The sequence below is a fragment of the Echiichthys vipera genome (assembly GCF_963691815.1).
Source record: "Echiichthys vipera genome assembly, chromosome: 8".
In the NCBI taxonomy this organism is placed as follows: domain Eukaryota; kingdom Metazoa; phylum Chordata; class Actinopteri; order Perciformes; family Trachinidae; genus Echiichthys; species Echiichthys vipera.
In genome coordinates this window covers 842,259-865,603 of record NC_139833.1, presented here as the reverse complement: position 1 = coordinate 865,603, position 23,345 = coordinate 842,259, and the positions used below count along the sequence as shown (strand labels likewise).

General features: G+C 48.3%; 2 protein-coding genes across 2 annotated transcripts; one reads left to right on the top strand and one right to left on the bottom strand.

Moving 5' to 3' along the window:
• Positions 1-3,866: 3,866 nt before the first annotated feature.
• On the bottom strand, positions 3,867-7,497 carry LOC310950795 (sialic acid-binding Ig-like lectin 15; the record flags this gene model as incomplete). Its single annotated transcript, XM_083918791.1, has 3 exons — positions 7,368-7,497; positions 5,829-6,218; positions 3,867-4,291 (listed from the first exon to the last, which is right to left on the bottom strand). Exons 1-3 carry the CDS (start codon positions 7,417-7,419, stop codon positions 3,867-3,869), a joined length of 867 nt encoding a protein of 288 aa, XP_083774917.1. The 5' UTR covers positions 7,420-7,497.
• An 8,676-nt stretch (positions 7,498-16,173) lies between these two features.
• cmtm7 (CKLF-like MARVEL transmembrane domain containing 7) lies at positions 16,174-22,928 on the top strand. The gene is made up of 5 exons (XM_083917976.1): positions 16,174-16,368; positions 19,557-19,733; positions 19,819-19,917; positions 21,331-21,412; positions 22,246-22,928. Exons 1-5 carry the CDS (start codon positions 16,255-16,257, stop codon positions 22,257-22,259), a joined length of 486 nt encoding a protein of 161 aa, XP_083774102.1. The 5' UTR covers positions 16,174-16,254; the 3' UTR covers positions 22,260-22,928.
• Positions 22,929-23,345: the final 417 nt, after the last annotated feature.

The window sequence follows — 23,345 nt, the reverse complement described above, 5'->3', positions numbered from 1 at the left end:
AGCGTCCGTGCCGTCACCGTCAAGAGCAGCAGCGTGCAGACGGCTCTGGTGACGCCGACCGACCAACTGGCCACCGAGTACTTGATCCCTCCGCTGCCAACGATCCCAGGAACCACCGCGCCCGCAGCCATGGTCACGACGGATGTAGCTGAAAGAGGCCCGTTCAAGCTCGTCATCGTCAACGCGGACGAGGAAAACACGGTCACCGTCGAAGGAACAGAGAGCAGAGAGGTTTCCCTTCTGCCCCACCAGGTCGCTCAAGTCTGGGTAAGAGCCGGCGAGGGACTGCGAACTGTGAAGGCAGAGAAGCCGGTGGCGGTCCTCTTCGGTCACACCTGCGCCATGCGGCACAACTGCACCTGCGGGCAGCTGTACGCCGCGCTGCCGCCGGCCACAGACCAGAAGCAGAAGTTCTACATTCCTCCCGTTCTGGCCCAGGACGCCGAGGCGCAATCCTTCGTGCTTCTGTCGGAGAAAGACTCCGCCAAAGTAAAAGCCTTCGACAAAGACTCGCCGCGGGTGGAGGCGGCCGGCACCGCCATCTTCTACCGTCCGGGCATGCTCCTCGCCCTGATCCCGGAGACGGACTTTGCCTCCTGCTACGTCGTCAACTCCATCGCTGAGACGCAAAGCTTCGCCGTGATCCTGGTCCACAAAGACCACGCGGACGAGGTTCATGTTCAAAGGCTTCCTTTAGAGGATCCAGAGTGGCAGGAGCTGAAGGGGACGGAGTACGTGTCCACACGTGTTCCTCTGGCGTTGGGCAGGAGCGTCATCTGGCACACTTCCTCCAAAATGGCCGTCTACTCCGTAGGGATGAAGGGCAGCACTGTGTTTGGGAACCCAGCGGCCGTCATCAGCAGAGTTCCAGGTAAAAGTCACCGCAAAGACGCAAAGACACGGAAAAAGAGTAACTGGCTAGCCCGCGCCAAAGCTAGCTAGCTTGAATCTGCTTCTTTTCAATTTTAACACAAACACAAACACTTAAACTTTAACTGAAGTTCTGCTTTGTTACTTACGTTTGTTTTTGGACGTTAACGATGTGAAATGGTGCGTCTGGCTTTAAACGGCCGTTATTAGTTTGACTCTGTGCCACGTCGCAGACAAACACTCGCACACGTTTGAACAGGAAACGGCTTCAAACAAGGTCTTTACCTGCAAACAGGACGAGGACAGACATCCTGGTGAGTGTGTGGCTGCTACACTGCTGCACACCTGTATCACCACCACGCAGTAACCCCCCCCCCCCCCCCCCGTCTGACCCTTAAATATGACCACATGACCTCATATACGATGCTAACAGCTAAAGCTAGCAGGTCCCATGTAAAAGGGCCTCATCCTCACCACTTCCTGTAAACTTACACACCTGTAGCACACAACTGCTAATGGCTCAGTGGACATTAACAGACTTTACACTGGGCTCAGTGGACATTAACAGACTTTACACTGGGCTCAGTGGACATTAACAGACTTTACACTGGGCTCAGTGGACATTAACAGACTTTACACTGGGCTCAGTGGGACATTAACAGACTTTACACTGGGCTCAGTGGACATTAACAGACTTTACACTGGGCTCAGTGGACATTAACAGACTTTACACTGGGCTCAGTGGACATTAACAGACTTTACACTGGGCTCAGTGGACATTAACAGACTTTACACTGGGCTCAGTGGACATTAACAGACTTTACACTGGGCTCAGTGGACATTAACAGACTTTACACTGGGCTCAGTGGACATTAACAGACTTTACACTGGGCTCAGTGGACATTAACAGACTTTACACTGGGCTCAGTGGGACATTAACAGACTTTACACGGGCTCAGTGGACATTTGTGGGGTGAATCTTTGTGGTTTCTCACTTGGTTCTGTTCTGTCTCATCTCTGACTCCCTGACAGATTTCAGGGGTTGCGTCTTGTCTCCGGAGGTCCTGGAAATCGGACCGGTGGCGGACGGCTGGCGAGAGTCCTTGAAGTACTGCAGGGACAGAAACCTGGAGCTGGTCAGCTTCGCCGAGGCGCGACTCCAGAGACACATCTACGCCAAACTCGAGCAGGCCAACGATGAAGCGGTGCGGGCGGCGTGGATCGGCATGCGTCGGAGCGCCCTGTCTGGGGAGTTCTACTGGCTCAACGGGAAACCGGTCAACGACACCAACTGGGAGGAGGGGGAGCCCGGCGCGGTGCACGACGGCCAGTGCGTCATCATGAGTCTGGACAAGAGCAAGGACTTCGGCTGGAGCGACAAGAGCTGCTGCGAGGCCGCACGACCCGTCTGCTACCGCCGCCCCGCCTTCTTACGCGTGTACTGACGCTCCAGGGCAGCGCGTCATCGGGGAACAGGAAACCGTCCCCACAGCTGAAGACGCGTGACGTGATGATGTTTTATACGGCAACGTAAACGTCCGAGTGTGGTTTGACTGAGTGTTTTAGCTTCTTTTGGCGTTTGTTTTGGTTTGAGATGAACAACGACTCACTGTTACTTTGTTTGTTCCATTAAAACTCTCAGAACGTGTGAAACTGGACTTCTGTGGTTTTTATTCTCCAGTCTGAACGTTCAGTGTGTGAACGTGTTGTTCTGTCACTTAAACCGTGTCCTCCAGGACTTCCTGTTGGCGTTGGCGAAGCATTCTCCGAGGCCCAGGTAGTGTGAGTACAAACGGGCCTGGAGGGGGGGACAAGGACCCTAAAGCACGGGGCACGGGATGGAGGCACAGTGGGAGGGCGCCCTAACAGTCTGTGGACGCCTCTCTTCAGCTCCACAGCCAACACTGATGCTAACACTGATGCTAACACTGATGCTAACACTGATGCTAACACTGATGCTAACACTGATGCTAACAGAGCAGCTAACGTGAACAAATGAACCTGCAGACTCCGCACGTGCTGCTCTTCTCCACTACATTCTGCAGCGGCGGCCCAGGGGACGGACCTGAGGGACTCAGGGCGGCTCAGGAGACGGACCTGAGGGACTCAGGGCGGCCCAGGAGACGGACCTGAGGGACTCAGGGCGGCCCAGGGGACGGACCTGAGGGACTCAGGGCGGCTCAGGAGACGGACCTGAGGGACTCTGGGCGGCCCAGGAGACGGACCTGAGGGACTCAGGGCGGTCCAGGAGACGGACCTGAGGGACTCTGGGCGGCCCAGGAGACGGACCTGAGGGACTCAGGGCGGCCCAGGAGACGGACCTGAGGGACTCTGGGCGGCCCAGGAGACGGACCTGAGGGACTCTGGGCGGCCCAGGGGACGGACCTGAGGGACTCAGGGCGGCCCAGGGGACGGACCTGAAGACCTGAAACTCTCTTTATCAGCGACTCCAGAGTCCGTCAGCTTCCTGTTGCTCGCATCGCCCAAAACCGTGACTCTGAACATCACAGTAAAATGAATCACAGTCATATTTACAATAATGCAAATATTTTAATCTACTCACTTTAATATTGAAGCTTTTATGAGCAGTATGCAAATAAAGTTCCACTGTTGCATCATGGGTAATGTGTACGCGGATGGAAAACGTAACGTCCAAACACATAAAAACAGGGTTTATTTCACCAGACAGCAGAAAACACAGAACAGAGACCTGGACCCCTCCCACACACATGTGCCCGCCCAGGTGCATGCTGGTCCCTGACCCACAGCCCGCCCTCATGATGCCAGGTGCCCCCTGACGTGCCTGAACGAAACAAAACACACATAATAAAGAAGAAGCGCCTAAACAAAGAATAATCTAATCATACTGAAGTCAGAATGATCCAAACTCAGGACTCACTAAACTAAACAGCATGAAATATTAATAATAAATAAATAAACGTCTAAACACGGCGAGTAAACGCTGAAGAAGAGACTCAAGTATGAACGTGAGCAGTTTACTTCCTCCAGCAGCCGAGTCCCTGCAGAGCTCCGCCCTTCACCATCCAGACCCCCGTCCCCAGCAGCAGGACGACCTTCGCCCCCAGAGACACGGAGAGGAGGAGCAGCAGAGGAGGCGACGCCGCGCCCGCAGCCAGCGGGGCCCGCGGCCGCAGGACGTACAGCGTGGCCTGCTCTCTGCCCAGCGGGTTGGAGGCGCTGCAGGTGTACTGCTGGCCCGGCTCCACGTCCCTCAGCTGGCTGACGGTGTGGTAGTGCGCCGCGGAGCCCTGAGCCAGCGGCGCCACCGGAGAACCCTCCAGAAGGTCGTCGGCGCCCAGCCACTGGACGTCCGGCAGCGGGGAGCCCTGCACCCGGCACACGGCTCTGTACCCGGACTCCTCACTGCCCTCCACCGACAGGGACAGGATCTTTGGAGGAGCTGCAGGACGACACCACAACGTTTCACTGCAGCACGCACGCGTCTCTGTCTCTTTGAGGTCGTTTTCTGTCTCTTTGTGGTTGTTTTGTGTCTCTTTGTGGTTGTTTTGTGTCTCTTTGTGGTCGTTTTGTGTCTCTTTGTAGTTGTTTTGTGTCTCTTTGTAGTTGTTTTGTGTCTCTTTGTAGTTGTTTTGTGTCTCTTTGTGGATGTTTTGTGTCTCTTTGTAGTTGTTTTGTGTCTCTTTGTAGTTGTTTTGTGTCTCTTTGTGGTTGTTTTGTGTCTCTTTGTAGTTGTTTTGTGTCTCTTTGTGGTTGTTTTGTGTCTCTTTGTAGTTGTTTTGTGTCTCTTTGTGGTCGTTTTGTGTCTCTTTGTAGTTGTTTTGTGTCTCTTTGTGTTTGTTTTGTGTCTCTCTGTAGCTGTTTTGTGTCTCTTTGTAGTTGTTTTGTGTCTCTTTGTAGTTGTTTTGTGTCTCTTTGTGTTTGTTTTGTGTCTCTTCGTAGTCGTTTTTTTGTCTCTTTGTAGTCAGTTTGTGTCTCTTTGTGGTTGTTTTGTGTCTCTTTGTAGTTGTTTTGTGTCTCTTTGTGGTTGTTTAGTGTCTCTTTGTAGTTGTTTTGTGTCTCTGTGTGGTTGTTTAGTGTCTCTTTGTAGTTGTTTTGTGTCTCTTTGTAGTTGTTTTGTGTCTCTTTGAGGTCGTTTTCTGTCTCTTTGAGGTCGTTTTTTTTGTCTCTTTGTAGTCAGTTTGTGTCTCTTTGTGGTTGTTTTGTGTCTCTTTGTAGTTGTTTTGTGTCTCTTTGTGGTTGTTTAGTGTCTCTTTGAGGTCGTTTTCTGTCTCTTTGTGGTTGTTTAGTGTCTCTTTGTAGTTGTTTTGTGTCTCTTTGTAGTTGTTTTGTGTCTCTTTGAGGTCGTTTTCTGTCTCTTTGAGGTCGTTTTTTTGTCTCTTTGTAGTCAGTTTGTGTCTCTTTGTGGTTGTTTTGTGTCTCTTTGTAGTTGTTTTGTGTCTCTTTGAAGTTGTTTGTGTCTCTTTGTAGTTGTTTTGTGTCTCTTTGCAGTTGTTTGTGTCTCTTTGTAGTTGTTTTGTGTCTCTTTGTAGTTGTTTTGTGTCTCTTTGTAGTTGTTTAGTGTCTCTTTGTAGTTGTTTTGAACCTCTTTGTGGTTGTTTTGTGTCTCTTTGTGGTTGTTTTGTGTCTCTTTGTAGTTGTTTTGTGTCTCTTTGTAGTTGTTTAGTGTCTCTTTGTAGTTGTTTTGAACCTCTTTGTAGTTGTTTTGTGTCTCTTTGAAGTTGTTTTGTGTCTCTTTGAAGTTGTTTTGGGTCTCTTTGTAGTTGTTTTGTGTCTCTTTGTATTTATATTGGCCAATGGGGACCCTGACTCTTTAGGCCCCTGACACTTTAGGCCTCTGACTCTTTGGGCCCCTGGTTCTTTGGGCCCCTGACTCTTTAGGCCTCTGACTCTTTGGGCCCCTGGTTCTTTGGGCCCCTGACTCTTTAGGCCTCTGACTCTGTGGGCCCCTGGTCTGTGCTCGTTCAGTGTAAACGTACCCTCCACTCTCAGTCTGGTCCCCATCTTGTCCTCGAAGCTGATGTGTTCCCGCCCCTGCACCTCCGCCCGGCAGTAGTAGCGCCCGCTGTCCTGCAGGGTGGCGCTGTTGATCCGCAGCGACAGGTCGTGCTCCCGCGGGTTGCCCTCCAGCCGGTAGCGCTGGTCCTGCTGAGGCCCCGGCTCGCAGGTGGGGGCCCCTGTCCGGCAGGTGCAGCGGTACAGGACGGTGGCGCCCTGGCCGTGGCCCAGACGCCACAGCACCTGCAGGGAGGAGTGCTGGGAGTGCTGCGGGTGGCTGAAGGTGCAGGGCAGCACCACCGGGTAGCCCTCGATGGCCCGGACCTCCGACTGCACGTTCATGGACCAGCCGTCATCCGCGGAGACGAGGGCTGGGGGGGAGAGGAGGGCGGTTATTTAGTGTTGTTTGTAAAACAGCCAGTGAAGAAGAATAAGAACCCAGGTATGACGCTAACGTCTGATGCCAGGATGCAGTTAGTCTGTGGATCGGGGGGTCGGGTCATAAAGAACTTTCTGGTTTACAGGAGAAATAATGCTGAAGGTTAAATCTGTAGAATCTTTATTAATATTTCAAATTTTTGACTTCCTGTCCTGTTGTGTTTCCATGGCAGCAGCCAATAGCGTTGGGCGTTGCTGGTTGCCAGGGTTGCCTGTTGTTGGGTGCAGCTACTGTAGGCTGGTTGCCAGGGTTGCCTGTTGTTGGGTGCAGCTACTGTAGGCTGGCGCTGGGTGAAATGGAGTTAGCCGATCCTGCAGCTGCTTGGGAGCCTCAGTGAAGGGGGCGTTCTTTGTCCCAGCAGCTGAGTGAGCGGAGACGGGCAACAACCAGAGTCACTATAGGCCGAGCATTCACTCCATGGACTGAGAGAAAGGAGAGGAACGCCATTCAAACGCACGCCCACATGGCTACGCTGCTCCTGGATGCTAACATCACTTTCATCTGCACTTAGCTGCAACGGCTAACGCTAACGGCTAACGCTAACTGTCAGTCAAACTCCTCTAATCCTTGTTTTGATGCTGTGGTTTTCTGGAGGGGACGGGTTCAAACAGGCTCAAACAGACTCCGGTCTCCTGGAGCTACTGGGCCGGGTCTGACCAACCTGGCAACCCCACTGCTGGATTTATACTTTGTTGTTGAGACGACGATCTGGAGACTCTAGATGGAGCCGTTCTGCTCATTCGACGTTTAGTGAGTTAAAAGGGTTTTTATATAAAGAACATCACAACCGTAGAGATACAACACTGTGTGTGTGTGTGTGTGTGTGTGTGTGTGTGTGTGTCTGTATGTGTGTGTGTCTGTGTGTGTCTGTGTGTGTGTGTGTGTGTGTGTGTGTCTGTGTGTGTGTGTGTGTGTGTGTGTGTGTCTGTGTGCGTGTGTGTGTGTGTGTGTGTGTGGGTGTGTGTGTGTGTGTGTGTGTGTGTGTGTGTCTGTGTGTGTGTGTGTGTGTGTGTCTGTGTGTGGGTGTGTGTGTGTGTGTGTGTGTCTGTGTGCGTGTGTGTGTGTGTGTGTGGCAGCTCACCTATAACAGATAACGACAGAGTCAAAGTGCTGCAGACCCACGGGACGTCCATGATGAGACTGATGAAGACACAACTCAACGAGGCAGGGCTGCGAATATATATGTGTGTGTGTGTGTGTGTGTGTGTGTGTGTGTGTGTGTGTGTGTGTGTGTGTGTGTGTGTGTGTGTGTGACTCATTATCTCCCAGACACACTGTGTGTTTTTTTCCGTTCTTCTGTGTCGACTTCCTCCAGGTCTATTTTTTATTCTTAGGAAGTGTTTGTTTCTGTTTTAACGTCACCGCAGGGTCCACCGTCACCTTCACCGTCACCGCCACCGTCACCGTCCAGTCCACCGTCAGGTCCACCGTCACCGTCACCGTCACCGTCACCGTCCAGTCCACCGTCACCGCCACCGTCCAGTGCACCGTCACCGCCACCGTCCAGTGCACCGTCACCGCCACCGTCCGGTCCACCGTCAGGTCCCCCGTCCGGTCCACCGCCACCGTCCAGTCCACCGCCACCGTCCGGTCCACCGTCACCGTCACCGTCCGGTCCACCGTCACCGTCACCGTCCGGTCCACCGCCACCGTCCAGTCCACCGCCACCGTCCGGTCCACCGTCACCGTCACCGTCCGGTCCACCGTCACCGTCACCGTCCGGTCCACCGTCACCGTCACCGTCCGGTCCACCGTCACCGTCACCGTCCGGTCCACCGTCACCGTCCGGTCCACCGTCACCGTCCGGTCCACCGTCACTGTCCGGTCCACCGTCATCGTCCGGTTTTGCCGACGTTCAGAGGCTGAGTTGAACAGAAATGGTGAAGATCTTAGTATCACACAAAAGTAGAAGATCTAATAAATCCTTCGATACCAAAACATCAGGTTCTCTGGGTCCAGATGAATGTAAACTGTTTACATCCACATTATTTCATCTTTGTCAGTCCGTACGCAGACGACACCGTGGTGTTTTATTATATATAAATATAGATAGATAAAGATATATATATAATATATAAATGTTCCTCTGACGTTCTGCAGCGTCCTCGTAAAGACCTGAAACTAAATGCTGATGAAGCAAATTTAATTTTCCATATTTCCTCTCCGGGAACCATCACCTTATCGTGGTGGAGAGGTTTGTGTGTCCCTGTGAACCTGAGGGCTGTGTTGTCTGGAGCTTAATGCTCCTGGTAGGGTCTCCCATGGCAAAGTGGTCTCAGGCGAGGGGCCGGACTAAGAATGGTTCACAAAGACTCAATGGACAAACAAAAAAGAGGAAGAGGGACCCTGCCCGGAGGAAGCCCGGGGCCCCCGTCTGGAGCCAGGCCCAGACGGAGGGCTCGCCGGCGAGCGCCTGGTGGCCGGGTTTGCCACGGAGCCCGGCCGGGCACAGCCCGAAAAAGTGACGTGGCACCTCCCTCCTCTCCATCCTGTGGGCCCACCACTCACAGGATGAACCCCTGGGGTCGGGGCGCTGCTGCACGGGGGGCAGTGAGGTGAGGGGCCTGGAGGGTCCAGACCCGGGCAGCAGAAGCTGGCTCTTGGGACGTGGAATGTCACCTCTCTGTCGGGGAAGGAGCCGGAGCTTGTGCGGGAGGTGGAGCGCTACCAGTTAGATCTGGTGGGGCTTACCTCCACACACAGTCTCGGTTCTGGAACCGTTCTCCTGGATAGGGGTTGGACACTATTTTTCTCTGGAGTTGCCCAGGGTGTGAGGCGCCGGGCGGGTGTGGGGATACTCACAAACCCCCGGCTGAGCGCCGCGGTGTTGGAGTTCACCCCGGTGGACGAGAGGGTCGCCTCCTTACGCCTGCGGGTGGTGGGGGGGAAAACTCTGACTGTTGTTTGTGCATATGCACCAAACAGCAGTTCAGAGTATTCGGCCTTCTTGGAGACCCTGAATGGAGTCCTACATGGGGCTCCAGTAGGGGACTCAATAGTCCTGCTGGGAGACTTCAACGCCCACGTGGGCAATGATGGAGACACCTGGAGAGGCGTGATTGGGAGGAACGGTCTCCCTGATCTAAATCCGAGTGGTCGTCAGTTATTAGACTTCTGTGCTAGTCACGGATTGTCTATAACTAACACCATGTTCGAACATAAGGATGCTCATAAGTGTACGTGGTACCAGAGCACCCTAGGCCAAAGGTCGATGATCGATTTTGTGATCGTATCATTTGATCTGAGGCCGCATGTTTTGGACACTCGGGTGAAGAGAGGGGCAGAGCTGTCAACTGATCACCATCTGGTGATGAGTGGGTCAGAGGATGGGGGAAGATTCTGGACAGACCAGGTAAACCCAAACGAGTAGTGCGGGTGAACTGGGACCGTCTGGAGGAGGCCCCTGTCCGAGAGACCTTCAACTCACACCTCCGGCGGAGCTTTTCTGGCGTCCCTGTGGAGGTTGGGGGCATTGAACCGGAGTGGGCAATGTTCAAAGCTTCCATTGCTGAAGCTACAGCGGTGAGCTGTGGCCTCAAGGTCTCAGGTGCCTCAAGGGGCGGGGACCCTGGACCACCGTGGTGGACACCGGTGGTTAGGGAAGCTGTCCGACTGAAGAAGGAGGCCTTCCGGGATATGCTATCCCGGAAGACTCCGGAGGCAGTTGCAAGGTACCGACAGGCCAGAAGGGCTGCAGCCTCTGCTGTGTCAGAGGCAAAGCAGCGGGTGTGGGAGGAGTTCGGAGAAGCCATGGAGAAGGACTTTCGGGCGGCACCAAGGTGCTTCTGGAAAACCATTCGACATCTCAGGAGGGGGAAACGGGGAACCGTCCAAGCTGTTTACAGTAAAGACGGGACGCTGGTGACCTCAGCTGATGAGGTGATCGGGCGGTGGAAGGAGCACTTTGAGGAACTCCTTAATCCGACTAACACGCCCTCTTTTGTAGAGGCAGAGCTGGAGGCTGATGGGGAATCATTGTCAATATCCCTGGCGGAAGTCACTGAGGTAGTCAAACAACTCCACAGTGGCAAAGCCCCAGGGGTTGATGAGATTCGTCCAGAAATGCTGAAAACTTTGGGTTGGGAGGGGCTGTCTTGGTTGACACGCCTCTTCAACATTGCGTGGAAGTCTGGGACAGTGCCAAGGGAGTGGCAGACCGGGGTGGTGGTTCCTCTTTTTAAAAAGGGGGACCAGAGGGTGTGTGCCAATTACAGGGGTATCACACTACTCAGCCTCCCTGGTAAAGTCTACTCCAAGGTGCTGGAAAGGAGGGTTCGTCCTATAGTCGAACCTCAGATTGAAGAGGAACAATGTGGATTCCGTCCTGGACGTGGAACAACGGACCAGCTTTTCATTCTTGCAAGGATCCTGGAGGGGGCCTGGGAGTATGCTCATCCAGTCTACATGTGTTTTGTGGATCTGGAGAAGGCATATGACCGGGTTCCTAGGGAGATACTGTGGGAGATGCTGCGGGAGTATGGGGTGAGGGGGTCACTTCTGTGGGCCGTCCAATCTCTGTACACCCAAAGTGAGAGCTGTGTCCGGATCCTCGGCAGTAAGTCGGATTCGTTTCCGGTGGGGGTCGGCCTCCGACAGGGGTGCGCTTTGTCACCAATCCTGTTCGTGATTTTCATGGACAGGATTTCAAGGCGTAGTCGTGGTGGGGAGGGGTTGCAGTTGGGTGGGCTGAGGATCTCGTCTCTGCTTTTCGCAGATGATGTGGTCCTGATGGCATCGTCGGTCAGTGACCTTCAGCACTCACTGGATCGGTTCGCAGCCGAGTGTGAAACGGCCGGGATGAGGATCAGCATCTCTAAATCTGAGGCCGTGGCTCTCAGCAGGAAACCGCTGGATTGCTTACTCCAGGTAGGGAATGAGTCCTTACCCCAAGTGAAGGAGTTCAAGTACCTCGGGATCATGTTCACGAGTGAGGGGACGATGGAGCGTGAGTTTGGCCGGAGAATCGGAGCAGCGGGGGCGGTGTTGCAGTCGCTCTACCGCACCGTTGTGACGAAAAGAGAGCTGAGCCGGAAGGCAAAGCTCTCGATCTACCGGTCAATCTTCGTTCCTACCCTCACCTGTGGTCATGAAAGTTGGGTCATGACCGAAAGAACGAGGTCGCAAGTACAAGCGTGTGAAATGTGTTTCCTCAGGAGGGGGTCTGGAGTCTCCCTTAGAGATAGGGTGAGAAGTTCAGCATCCGTGAGGAACTCGGAGTAGAGCCGCTGCTCCTTTGTGTTGAAAGGAACCAGTTGAGGTGGTTCAGGATCATCTGGTAAGGATGAACCCTGGGCGCCTCCCTAGGGAGGTGTTCCAGGCACGTCCAGCTGGGAGGAGGCCTCGGGGAAGACCCAGGACCAGGTGGAGAGATTAGATCTCCACACTGGCCTGGGAACGCCTCAGGATCCCCCAGTTAGAGCTGGTTAATGTGGCCCGGGAAAGGGAAGTTTGGGGTCCCCTGCTGGAGCTGCTGCCCCCGCGACCTGATCCAGGATCAGAGGCTGAAGATGAGATGAGATGAGATCTTAATATTTACACTTTAAACCTCGAGTCGCGTCCTCGTGGGACAGGAAGTTTCATTTCACACATTTCACAACACTTCCTGTTTGGTTTGAAGGGTTAGTTTCTCTGAAGACGACTAAAGGTGACCGTTAAGTTTAGTCACTAAAGGAGACGGTTAAGTTTAGACACTAAAGGAGACGGTTAAGTTTAGACACTAAAGGAGACGGTTAAGTTAAGACGACTAAAGGAGACGGTTAAGTTTAGACTCTAAAGGAGACGGTTAAGTTTAGACACTAAAGGAGACGGTTAAGTTTAGTCACTTAAGGAGACGGTTAAGTTTAGTCACTAAAGGAGACGGTTAAGTTTAGACTCTAAAGGAGACGGTTAAGTTTAGTCTCTAAAGGAGACGGTTAAGTTTAGTCTCTAAAGGAGACGGTTAAGTTTAGTCACTAAAGGTGACCGTTAAGTTTAGTCACTAAAGGTGACCGTTAAGTTTAGACACTAAAGGAGACGGTTAAGTTTAGACACTAAAGGAGACGGTTAAGTTTAGACTCTAAAGGAGACGGTTAAGTTTAGTCACTAAAGGAGACGGTTAAGTTTAGTCACTAAAGGAGACGGTTAAGTTTAGTCACTAAAGGTGACGGTTAAGTTTAGTCTCTAAAGGAGACGGTTAAGTTTAGACGACTAAAGGAGACGGTTAAGTTTAGTCTCTAAAGGAGACGGTTAAGTTTAGACGACTAAAGGAGACGGTTAAGTTTAGTCACTAAAGGTGACGGTTAAGTTTAGTCACTAAAGGTGACGGTTAAGTGTAGTCACTAAAGGAGACGGTTAAGTTTAGACCACTAAAGGTGATGGTTAAGTTTAGACTAGTTTCTTTAGTAACATCAGGATCAGAGGACGTGTCCGTGCTCCTGGACACGGCAGCTCTCTGTCGTTGTCACTCTAGGAGCTGTGACCTTCAGACACAGGAACTCATTTGCTTTGTAAAACACGATGAATAATGTAAACAAAGCAGCTGCAGCAGTTTAAACTGAGAGCTGATGTTTTTCTTTACAGCTCAACAAGGTTTGAAAAGCTCCAGGGGACGTTAGGAGGAGACTAAACGTGTCCTCTAGGAGCATAAACGTGTGTTAAAGTGTCCTCTAGGAGCATAAACGTGTGCTAAAGTGTCCTCTAGGAGCATAAACGTGTGCTAAAGTGTCCTCTAGGGGACTAAACGTGTGTTAAAGTGTCCTCTAGGAGCATAAACATGTGTTAAAGTGTCCTCTAGGAGCATAAACGTGTGTTAAAGTGTCCTCTAGGAGCATAAACATGTGTTAAAGTGTCCTCTAGGAGCATAAACGTGGGTTAAAGTGTCCTCTAGGAGCATAAACATGTGTTAAAGTGTCCTCTAGGAGCATAAACATGTGTTAAAGTGTCCTCTAGGAGCATAAACGTGGGTTAAAGTGTCCTCTAGGAGCATAAACATGTGTTAAAGTGTCCTCTAGGAGCATAAACGTGTGCTAAAGTGTCCTCTAGGAGCATAAACGTGGGTTAAAGTGTCCTCTAGGAGCATAAACGTGTGTTAAAGTGTCCTCTAGGAGCATGAACGTGTGTTAAAGTGTCCTCTAGGAGCATAAACGTGTGTTAAAGTGTCCTCTAGGAGCATAAACATGTGCTAAAGTGTCCTCTAGGAGCATAAACGTGTGCTAAAGTGTCGGAGCATAAACGTGTGCTTAAGTGTCCTCTAGGAACATAAACGTGTGTTAAAGTGTCCTCTAGGAGCATAAACGTGTGTTAAAGTGTCCTCTAGGAGCGTAAACGTGTGCTAAAGTGTCCTATAGGAGCATAAACGTGTGCTTAAGTGTCCTCTAGGAACATAAACGTGTGTTAAAGTGTCCTCTAGGAGCGTAAACGTGTGCTAAAGTGTAGGAGCATAAACATGTGCTAAAGTGTCCTCTAGGAGCATAAACGTGTGCTAAAGTTTCCTCTAGGAGCATAAACGTGTGCTAAAGTGTCCTCTAGGAACATAAACGTGTGTTAAAGTGTCCTCTAGGAGCATAAACGTGTGTTAAAGTGTCCTCTAGGAGCATAAACGTGTGTTAAAGTGTCCTCTAGGAGCATAAACGTGTGCTAAAGTGTCCTCTAGGAACATAAACGTGTGTTAAAGTGTCCTCTAGGAGCATAAACGTGTGCTAAAGTGTCCTCTAGGAGCATAAACGTGTGTTAAAGTGTCCTCTAGGAGCATAAACGTGTGCTAAAGTGTCCTCTAGGAGCATAAACGTGTGTTAAAGTGTTCTCCAGGAGCATAAACGTGTGTTAAAGTGTCCTCTAGGAGCCTAAACGTGTGTTAAAGTGTCCTCTAGGAGCATAAACATGTGTTAAAGTGTCCTCTAGGAGCCTAAACGTGTGCTAAAGTGTCCTCTAGGAGCATAAACGTGTGTTAAAGTGTCCTCTAGGAGCATAAACGTGTGCTAAAGTGTCCTCTAGGAGCATAAACGTGTGCTAAAGTGTCCTCTAGGAGCATAAACGTGTGCTAAAGTGTCCTCTAGGAGCATAAACGTGTGCTAAAGTGTCCTCTAGGAGCATAAATGTGTGTTAAAGTGTCCTCTAGGAGCCTAAACGTGTGTTAAAGTGTCCTCAAGGAGCATAAACATGTGTTAAAGTGTCCTCTAGGAGCCTAAACGTGTGCTAAAGTGTCCTCTAGGAGCATGAACGTGTGTTAAAGTGTCCTCTAGAAGCATAAACGTGTGCTAAAGTGTCCTCTAGGAGCATAAACGTGTGCTTAAGTGTCCTCTAGGAGCCTAAACGTGTGTTAAAGTGTCCTCTAGGAGCATAAACGTGTGCTAAAGTGTCCTCTAGGAGCATAAACGTGTGTTAAAGTGTCCTCTAGGAGCATAAACGTGTGTTAAAGTGTCCTCTAGGAGCATAAACGTGTGCTAAAGTGTCCTCTAGGAGCATAAACGTGTGCTAAAGTGTCCTCTAGGAACATAAACGTGTGTTAAAGTGTCCCTTAGGAGCATAAACGTGTGCTAAAGTGTCCTCTAGGAACATAAACATGTGTTAAAGTGTCCTCTAGGAGCATAAACGTGTGCTAAAGTTTCCTCTAGGAACATAAACGTGTGCTAAAGTGTCCTCTAGGAGCATAAACGTGTGCTAAAGTTTCCTCTAGGAGCATAAACGTGTGCTAAAGTGTCCTCTAGGAGCATAAACGTGTGTTAAAGTGTCCTCTAGGAGCATAAACGTGTGCTAAAGTGTCCTCTAGGAGCATAAACATGTGCTAAAGTGTCCTCTAGGAGTCTAAACGTGTGTTAAAGTGTCCTCTAGGAGCATAAACGTGTGTTAAAGTGTCCTCTAGGAGCATAAACGTGTGTTAAAGTGTCCTCTAGGAGCATAAACGTGTGTTAAAGTGTCCTCTAGGAGTCTAAACGTGTGTTAAAGTGTCCTCTAGGAGCATAAACGTGTGTTAAAGTGTCCTCTAGGAGTCTAAACGTGTGTTAAAGTGTCCTCTAGGAGCATAAACGTGTGTTAAAGTGTCCTCTAGGAGCATAAACGTGTGCTAAAGTGTAGGAGCATAAACATGTGCTAAAGTGTCCTCTAGGAGACTAAACGTGTGTTAAAGTGTCCTCTAGGAGCATAAACGTGTGTTAAAGTGTCCTCTAGGAGCATAAACGTGTGTTAAAGTGTCCTCTAGGAGCATAAACGTGTGTTAAAGTGTCCTCTAGGAGCATTAACGTGTGTTAAAGTGTCCTCTAGGAGCATAAACGTGTGTTAAAGTGTCCTCTAGGAGCATAAACGTGTGTTAAAGTGTCCTCTAGGAGCATAAACGTGTGTTAAAGTGTCCTCTAGGAGCATTAACGTGTGTTAAAGTTTCCTCTAGGAGCATAAACGTGTGTTAAAGTGTCCTCTAGGAGCATAAACGTGTGCTAAAGTGTCCTCTAGGAGCATAAACGTGCGTTAAAGTGTCCTCTAGGAGCATAAACGTGTGTTAAAGTGTCCTCTAGGAGCATAAACGTGTGTTAAAGTGTCCTCTAGGAGCATAAACGTGCGTTAAAGTGTCCTCTAGGAGCATAAACGTGTGTTAAAGTGTCCTCTAGGAGCATAAACGTGTGTTAAAGTGTCCTCTAGGAGCATAAACGTGTGTTAAAGTGTCCTCTAGGAGCATAGACGTGTGTTAAAGTGTCCTCTAGGAGCATGATCCATATATTTATTTATTTATACATATATGTATTTTATTTTTATATATAAAACCCCAGTTCCTCCTCGGGCTCTTATTGTGAAAAGCCTGCCGGAGGTCTCCGTGTTTACCCGGGAGAGTTGACGGGGTGTAGCCGGCCGGAGCGTCCCTCTGTCGGCCTGAAGCGACCCAGTCGACGGTGCCTCTCCGCAGCGGAACTCGCCTTCACGTTGACTTATTTACCGCGTTGTTGTTGTTGTTGTTGTTGTTGTTGTTGTCGTTGTTGTTGTCGTCGTTGTTTCCCGCCAACATGTCGACCACCGTCATCACGAGCACCACAACAACCACCAGGAGCTCCGGGGACGGCGTCCTGAACACCGGCTACACCCGGACCATCCCGGGACTGCTCAAGATAGGACAGCTGGTGAGAACGCGTTCACCCGGGATATCCCGGGACACGTTTACCCGGGATATCCCGGGACTGCTCAACACGGGACAGCTAGTGAGAACACGCTTACTCGGGATATCCCGGGACACGTTTACCCGGGACATCCGAGCGAGACACGGCAGCGTTCACACCGACACACCGGCACCGGTTAGCTAACGGTCACGGCTGCGGAGGAGTCACCGGAAACGGCTCTAAAGGTTTTAATACATCAATAAATACATAAATACATGTTTAAATTAATTAATAAATACATAAATACATGTTTAAATTAATTAATAAATACATAAATACATGTTTAAATTAATTAATAAATACATAAATACATGTTTAAATTAATTAATAAATACATAAATAAATGTTTAAATTAATTAATAAATACATAAATACATGTTTAAATTAATTATTACGTTTAGTTATAAATATATAAATAAATAAAAAATGTTTTAATAAGTTAATAAATAAATTCATGTTTAAATGAATTAATAAATACATAAATAAATGTTTAAATTAATTAATAAAAACATAATAAATTAAATAATAAATGTAGTAATACATATATTAATCAAAAATAAATACATACATTAATAAATGTTTTATTAAATTAATAAATACATGTAGTAATAAATATATAGATACAAATAAATTATTAAATGGTTTAATAAATACATGTATAAATTAATTAATAAAAATATTCAGGAATACAAAAATAATCAATGAATAAAAAATAAATAAATACAGTAATGCATCAATTAATAAATGTAGTAATAAATATAAAATATATTAATACATAAACAAATAAATTAATACAGGAATAAATTATTAAATAAGTAAATACAAGAAAAAAATAATAATTACAGAAATAAATCTATGCATAAATAAATACAATATTTCATAAATGACTAAATACAAAAATGAATAAATAAATGCCATAAAATCATTTATTCTTTTATTGATATTTTTATTTCAGCGTTTATGTTTGGTCCTCCGTAAACGTGCGTTAAATTCATGATTATTTGAAAAGTGAAGATATTCTCTGTTATTGTTTTAACAGTATTAAACAAACTAAGAACATTAATATTAATTTACTTTAATTGTCTTCTTTTGCTCCGTCACCTCTCGGACTCTGATTATTAATAAACAATATAATAAAATAAATATTAGACATCAAACGTGTCTTCAGGGTTAATAATGAATCAATAAAAATAATAAATATGGTGTTTAGTGTTTCTGCTTCGTACGTCTCAGAATAAAAAACTAATAAAATAATAAAAAGATGAATTCAAATGTAATAAAACGTCAGTGAATCGATGATGCAACAGGATTTCCTGTTTCACTTCAGGCTCCGAGACGCTTCACACCTCCACAGGAAATCCCCCCCCCCCCCAACGGGTTCTCTGGGTCCAGATGAATGTAAACGGGTTCTCTGGGTCCAGATGAATGTAAACGGGTTCTCTGGGTCCAGATGAATGTAAACAGGTTCTCTGGGTCCAGATGAATGTAAACGGGTTCTCTGGGTCCAGATGGATGTAAACAGGTTCTGGGTCCAGATGGATGTAAACGGGTTCTCTGGGTCCAGATGGATGTAAACGGGTTCTGGGTCCAGATGGATGTAAACGGGTTCTCTGGGTCCAGATGGATGTAAACGGGTTCTCTGGGTCCAGATGGATGTAAACGGGTTCTGGGTCCAGATGGATGTAAACGGGTTCTCTGGGTCCAGATGGATGTAAACAGGTTCTCTGGGTCCAGATGGATGTAAACAGGTTCTGGGTCCAGATGGATGTAAACAGGTTCTGGGTCCAGATGGATGTAAACAGGTTCTCTGGGTCCAGATGGATGTAAACAGGTTCTGGGTCCAGATGGATGTAAACGGGTTCTGGGTCCAGATGGATGTAAACAGGTTCTGGGTCCAGATGGATGTAAACGGGTTCTCTGGGTCCAGATGAATGTAAACGGGTTCTCTGGGTCCAGATGGATGTAAACAGGTTCTCTGGGTCCAGATGGATGTAAACAGGTTCTCTGGGTCCAGATGAATGTAAACGGGTTCTGGGTCCAGGTGGATGTAAACGGGTTCTCTGGGTCCAGATGAATGTAAACGGGTTCTCTGGGTCCAGATGAATGTAAACGGGTTCTCTGGGTCCAGGTGGATGTAAACAGGTTCTCTGGGTCCAGATGAATGTAAACAGGTTCTCTGGGTCCAGATGGATGTAAACAGGTTCTCTGGGTCCAGATGGATGTAAACAGGTTCTCTGGGTCCAGATGAATGTAAACAGGTTCTCTGGGTCCAGATGGATGTAAACGGGTTCTCTGGGTCCAGATGGATGTAAACGGGTTCTCTGGGTCCAGATGGATGTAAACAGGTTCTGGGTCCAGATGGATGTAAACGGGTTCTCTGGGTCCAGATGGACGTAAACGGGTTCTCTGGGTCCAGATGGATGTAAACAGGTTCTGGGTCCAGATGGATGTAAACAGGTTCTCTGCGTCCAGATGGATGTAAACAGGTTCTCTGGGTCCAGATGGATGTAAACAGGTTCTGGGTCCAGATGGATGTAAACGGGTTCTGGGTCCAGATGGATGTAAACAGGTTCTGGGTCCAGATGGATGTAAACGGGTTCTCTGGGTCCAGATGAATGTAAACGGGTTCTCTGGGTCCAGATGGATGTAAACAGGTTCTCTGGGTCCAGATGGATGTAAACAGGTTCTCTGGGTCCAGATGAATGTAAACGGGTTCTCTGGGTCCAGATGAATGTAAACGGGTTCTCTGGGTCCAGATGGATGTAAACAGGTTCTCTGGGTCCAGATGGATGTAAACGGGTTCTCTGGGTCCAGATGGATGTAAACGGGTTCTCTGGGTCCAGATGAATGTAAACGGGTTCTCTGGGTCCAGATGGATGTAAACAGGTTCTCTGGGTCCAGATGAATGTAAACGGGTTCTCTGGGTCCAGATGAACCTGAACAGGTTCTCTGGGTCCAGATGGATGTAAACAGGTTCTCTGGGTCCAGATGTGTGGATGTAAACGGGTTCTCTGGGTCCAGATGAATGTAAACAGGTTCTCTGGGTCCAGATGTGTGGATGTAAACGGGTTCTCTGGGTCCAGATGGATGTTAACGGGTTCTGGGTCCAGATGGACGTAAACGGGTTCTCTCTGTGGTCCGTTTCCCCGCAGCTCGCCCTGCTCGTGGCCTTCCTGTGCGTCCGCTGCGTCCGCGGCTGGCCCAACTGGGCGGCGTTCCAGTTCTTCGAGGTGGTGGCGCTGTGGTTCCTCGTGGCCTTCCTGCTCTTCTTCCTCATGCACCTGTTCAGGCTGCAGGCGAAGATGCCGTGCATCAACTGGCCGCTGACGGTGAGGACGCGCTCCACGCAGCAGGACTCAAACGTGCCGCATCAGAAGCAGACGTGTGGATAACCTGTGCTTCCTGCTGTTCCAGGAGTTCTTCCACTACGCCGTGGGGACCGTGCTCATCCTCATCGCCTCCATCGTGGCGGCTGTCAACAGCTCAGGAGTGTCAGCGCTGGTGGTGGCGTCGGTACGTAGCCTCCGCACCGTGGGATGAATGAACCGCTCCTTAAAGGGATGAAATCCTCCCGTTTAACAACTTTTAAGGTAGAAATCCAGGAGAGATGCTAACAGGCGGACGTGGCTAACACTGGTTAGCTCGGGGCAGCACGGTGAAGCCATTCAAAGGTCTTTTTTAACCACTAATGCTGCTGAAAATAACAGCAAACCTCTGCAGCAGCATGAGAAGAGTCCCTACACACACACACACACACACACACACACACACACACACACACACACACACACAACAAAGCAGCAACAATCTATATTTTACTAATTTCTTATCAGTTTTTACTAATTTTGTATCAGTTTTTACTCATTTTTGGTTGATTTTAGTCATTTTTAATTTATTTGTAGTCATTTTGAGCCATATTTATTCCTCTTACATAAATTTTAACTCATTTTGTATGACTTTTTTATTAATTTATGTAATTTTAATATTATTTTGTGTCAATTTGTAGTCATTTTCCATCCATTTGTACTCATTCTGCATCATTTTAACCATAAACCAAAGCATCATCAGCGTAGTTGGTGAAGCCAGAGTTTATTAAAGAGTGTTTTAAAGACTTACCTACTGGCCCCTGTACCAGCTCCTCTCATAGTAAAGTCCATTACAGTGGAAGGAGCCCATTGCTGCTTTGTTGTGTGTGTAGGGACTCTTCTCATGCTGCTGCAGAGGTTTGCTGTTATTTTCAGCAGCATTAGTGGTTAAAAAAGACCTTTGAATGCCTTCACCGTGCTGCCCCGAGCTAACCACTGTTAGCCACGTCAGCTGTTAGCATCTATCCGCAAATGGCGATGGCCCAATCTGATTTTACACCAGAAAATCACTTTAATAATAATATCTCAGTTCTTCCTGCGTGTGAACAGGATGTGACACGTCCTGCTTCTGTACGGACGCTGTGGAGAGATTATGATTACGATGGCGAGGGATTATAGCGTCAGCATCGTCACCTGAGATCCTCACAGGTGTTTGAACGGGAACAGGAGCCAGAATGATAACATATGAATTATTATAACATATAAATTACTTTATTTAAGCGCAGGAGTTGGTGTTTTTGAGCAGCGTCCCCAGGATGAGTCTGCAGCCTGCTCTGCACAGAATCGACTCGTCATGCTTTTATCTCGTGATCTCGTTTCCTGAGACCTCTGTCCGACCGCCCTTTCACAATAAAAGCACGGAGCTATTAAAAGCCCCGCGGGGAGTTGCTCCGTCCTTCCTGCCTCTGTCCGTCCGTCCTCCCTCTAATTACCCAGGAAGTCTCACTGACTCTGCTGCGATCACACTGTTGTTTGATGAATCAGTAACTTTTATTCCTCAGGTCTGAAGCTGCAGCTTTTATGTGTCGTCTGTGCAGTGAAGTGTGACGTGTGTCTGCAGGTGTTTGGCTTCCTCGCCACCTTTCTGATGGCCGTTAGTCTGTGGACGTCTTACAGCGTGACCTGCGGCTCTCATCAGACCGGTGCGTCCCGTCCAGGTTTTAATGATTCAGTATGTTTCATGTTTGACAGAGAAGAAACGATGTGACTGTGGAGGTTTCACTCACAGACAGAAACACGCAGACGCAGCGTCTGAGCGGCGCCCTCTGAGCGGCGCCGTCTTGCTCCGGTTCAGAGCGGCTCTGACCACAGACTCAAAACACTCAGAGGAAAAGAAACTAATCAACATTAAAACATTTGAAGTTATTTCCTGTTCTACCTTAAAGCTAACAACAAAGCTAACTTAAAGAGAGGTTACCGTCCTGATGCTAAATGAAGCTAATGCTAGCTTCTCTCCTGATGCTAACTGAAGCTAACACTAGTTTCTGTCCTGATGCTAAATGAAGCTAATGCTAGTTTCTGTCCTGATGTTAAATAAAGATCACGCTAGCTTCTCTCTTGATGCTAAATGTAGCTCATGCTAGCTTCTGTCCTGATGCTAAATTAAGCTAACACTACTTTCTGTCCCGATGCTAAATGTCAGCTAACAGTAGCTTCTGTCCTGATGCTAAATGAAGCTAATGCTAGCTTCTGTCCTGATGATAAATGAAGCTCACGCTAGCTTCTTGTCCTGATGCTAAATTATGCTAACGCTAGTTTCTGTCCTAAAGCCAAATTAAGCTAATGCTAGCTCCTGTCCTGGTGCTAAAACCAGCTTACACTAGCCTACGTTGTGATGCTAAATTAAGCTCACACTAGCTTCTGTCCTGATGATAAATGAAGCTAACGCTAGCTCCTGTCTTAATGCTTAAGAAAGCTAACGATGGCCTATGTTGTGATGCTAAATGAAGCTAACACCCTTTCTCTTCCCCTCCAGGTGCAGCAGTGTAATAAGCCACCGTGTGTTTGCAGTTTGCTGAGTCCTGGTCAATTTTCTGCCTAGCAACCATCTGGAAAATGAACCTGATTGGATAATAATTGATACCTCAGAGGTAACGGAGCATCTGATCCAGGACCAGCCGTCGTTTCCAACGATCTGAAACGTAAATATCCCTGATCCTCACGGTGGAGCCCTGAAAGGACCGTAGTTACAGTTTTACTCACATATACGTTTATTCCTAAAGTCACATTTACACGTTAAAGGTGCTCAGTTGTGTTTCGACCAATCAGTGTTTGAGTAGAATCAGTGTCGACCAATGACACGCAGAGAAGACAACCCCCTCACTTGGTATTATTGACTACATTTCCCATCAGCCCCGCTGCTTCAAATGTGCTGTCGAAGTTTTAGAGGAGCCTTTTTTTGAAAGGTGTGATCTGTGTTAGCTCGAACAACAACAGCGCCCACTTCCTGTTGTGTGCCATAAAGCAACGCAGATGATTTCCCGCCAAAATATCACAAGTCACCAGTCGCCTCTTTGTTGCACTTGTTGCACCTAGCTTGATTTGCTCGTTCCAGCTTTAGCATTGAACTCTTTTTTAAACACTTTTTTATAAAATCCCAAACAATGAAATGATGCACAGTAAAGCCCCGTTAGCCTGCTATGCTAATGTTTGCTAGCACCCTGTGTCTCAGTTTGGATGCTTCTGTAAGTTCACTGTGTAGTTCGTAAATTTGTTTGTGCCAAATCACACCTGGCCGTTCTGCATTTAACGGAAATAACTAATTTGAAGCCTGGAGATCGTTATTTGGTCGTCGCCATCTCGTTTTTTGGGAGCCAGACGTGAACTTCGGGTCAGTGCGGAGCTCCAAATTAATCGACATGTGCTACAGCGACACAGAGCCGAGTGAAGGCATTCAGAGGTCTTTTTTAACCACTAATGCTGCTGAAAATAACAGCAAACCTCTGCAGCAGCATGAGAAGAGTCCCTACACACACAACAAAGCGTCATCTGCGTAGTTAGTGAAGCCAGAGTTTATTAAAGAGTGTTTTAAAGACTTACCTACTGGCCCCTGTACCAGCTCCTCTCATAGTAAAG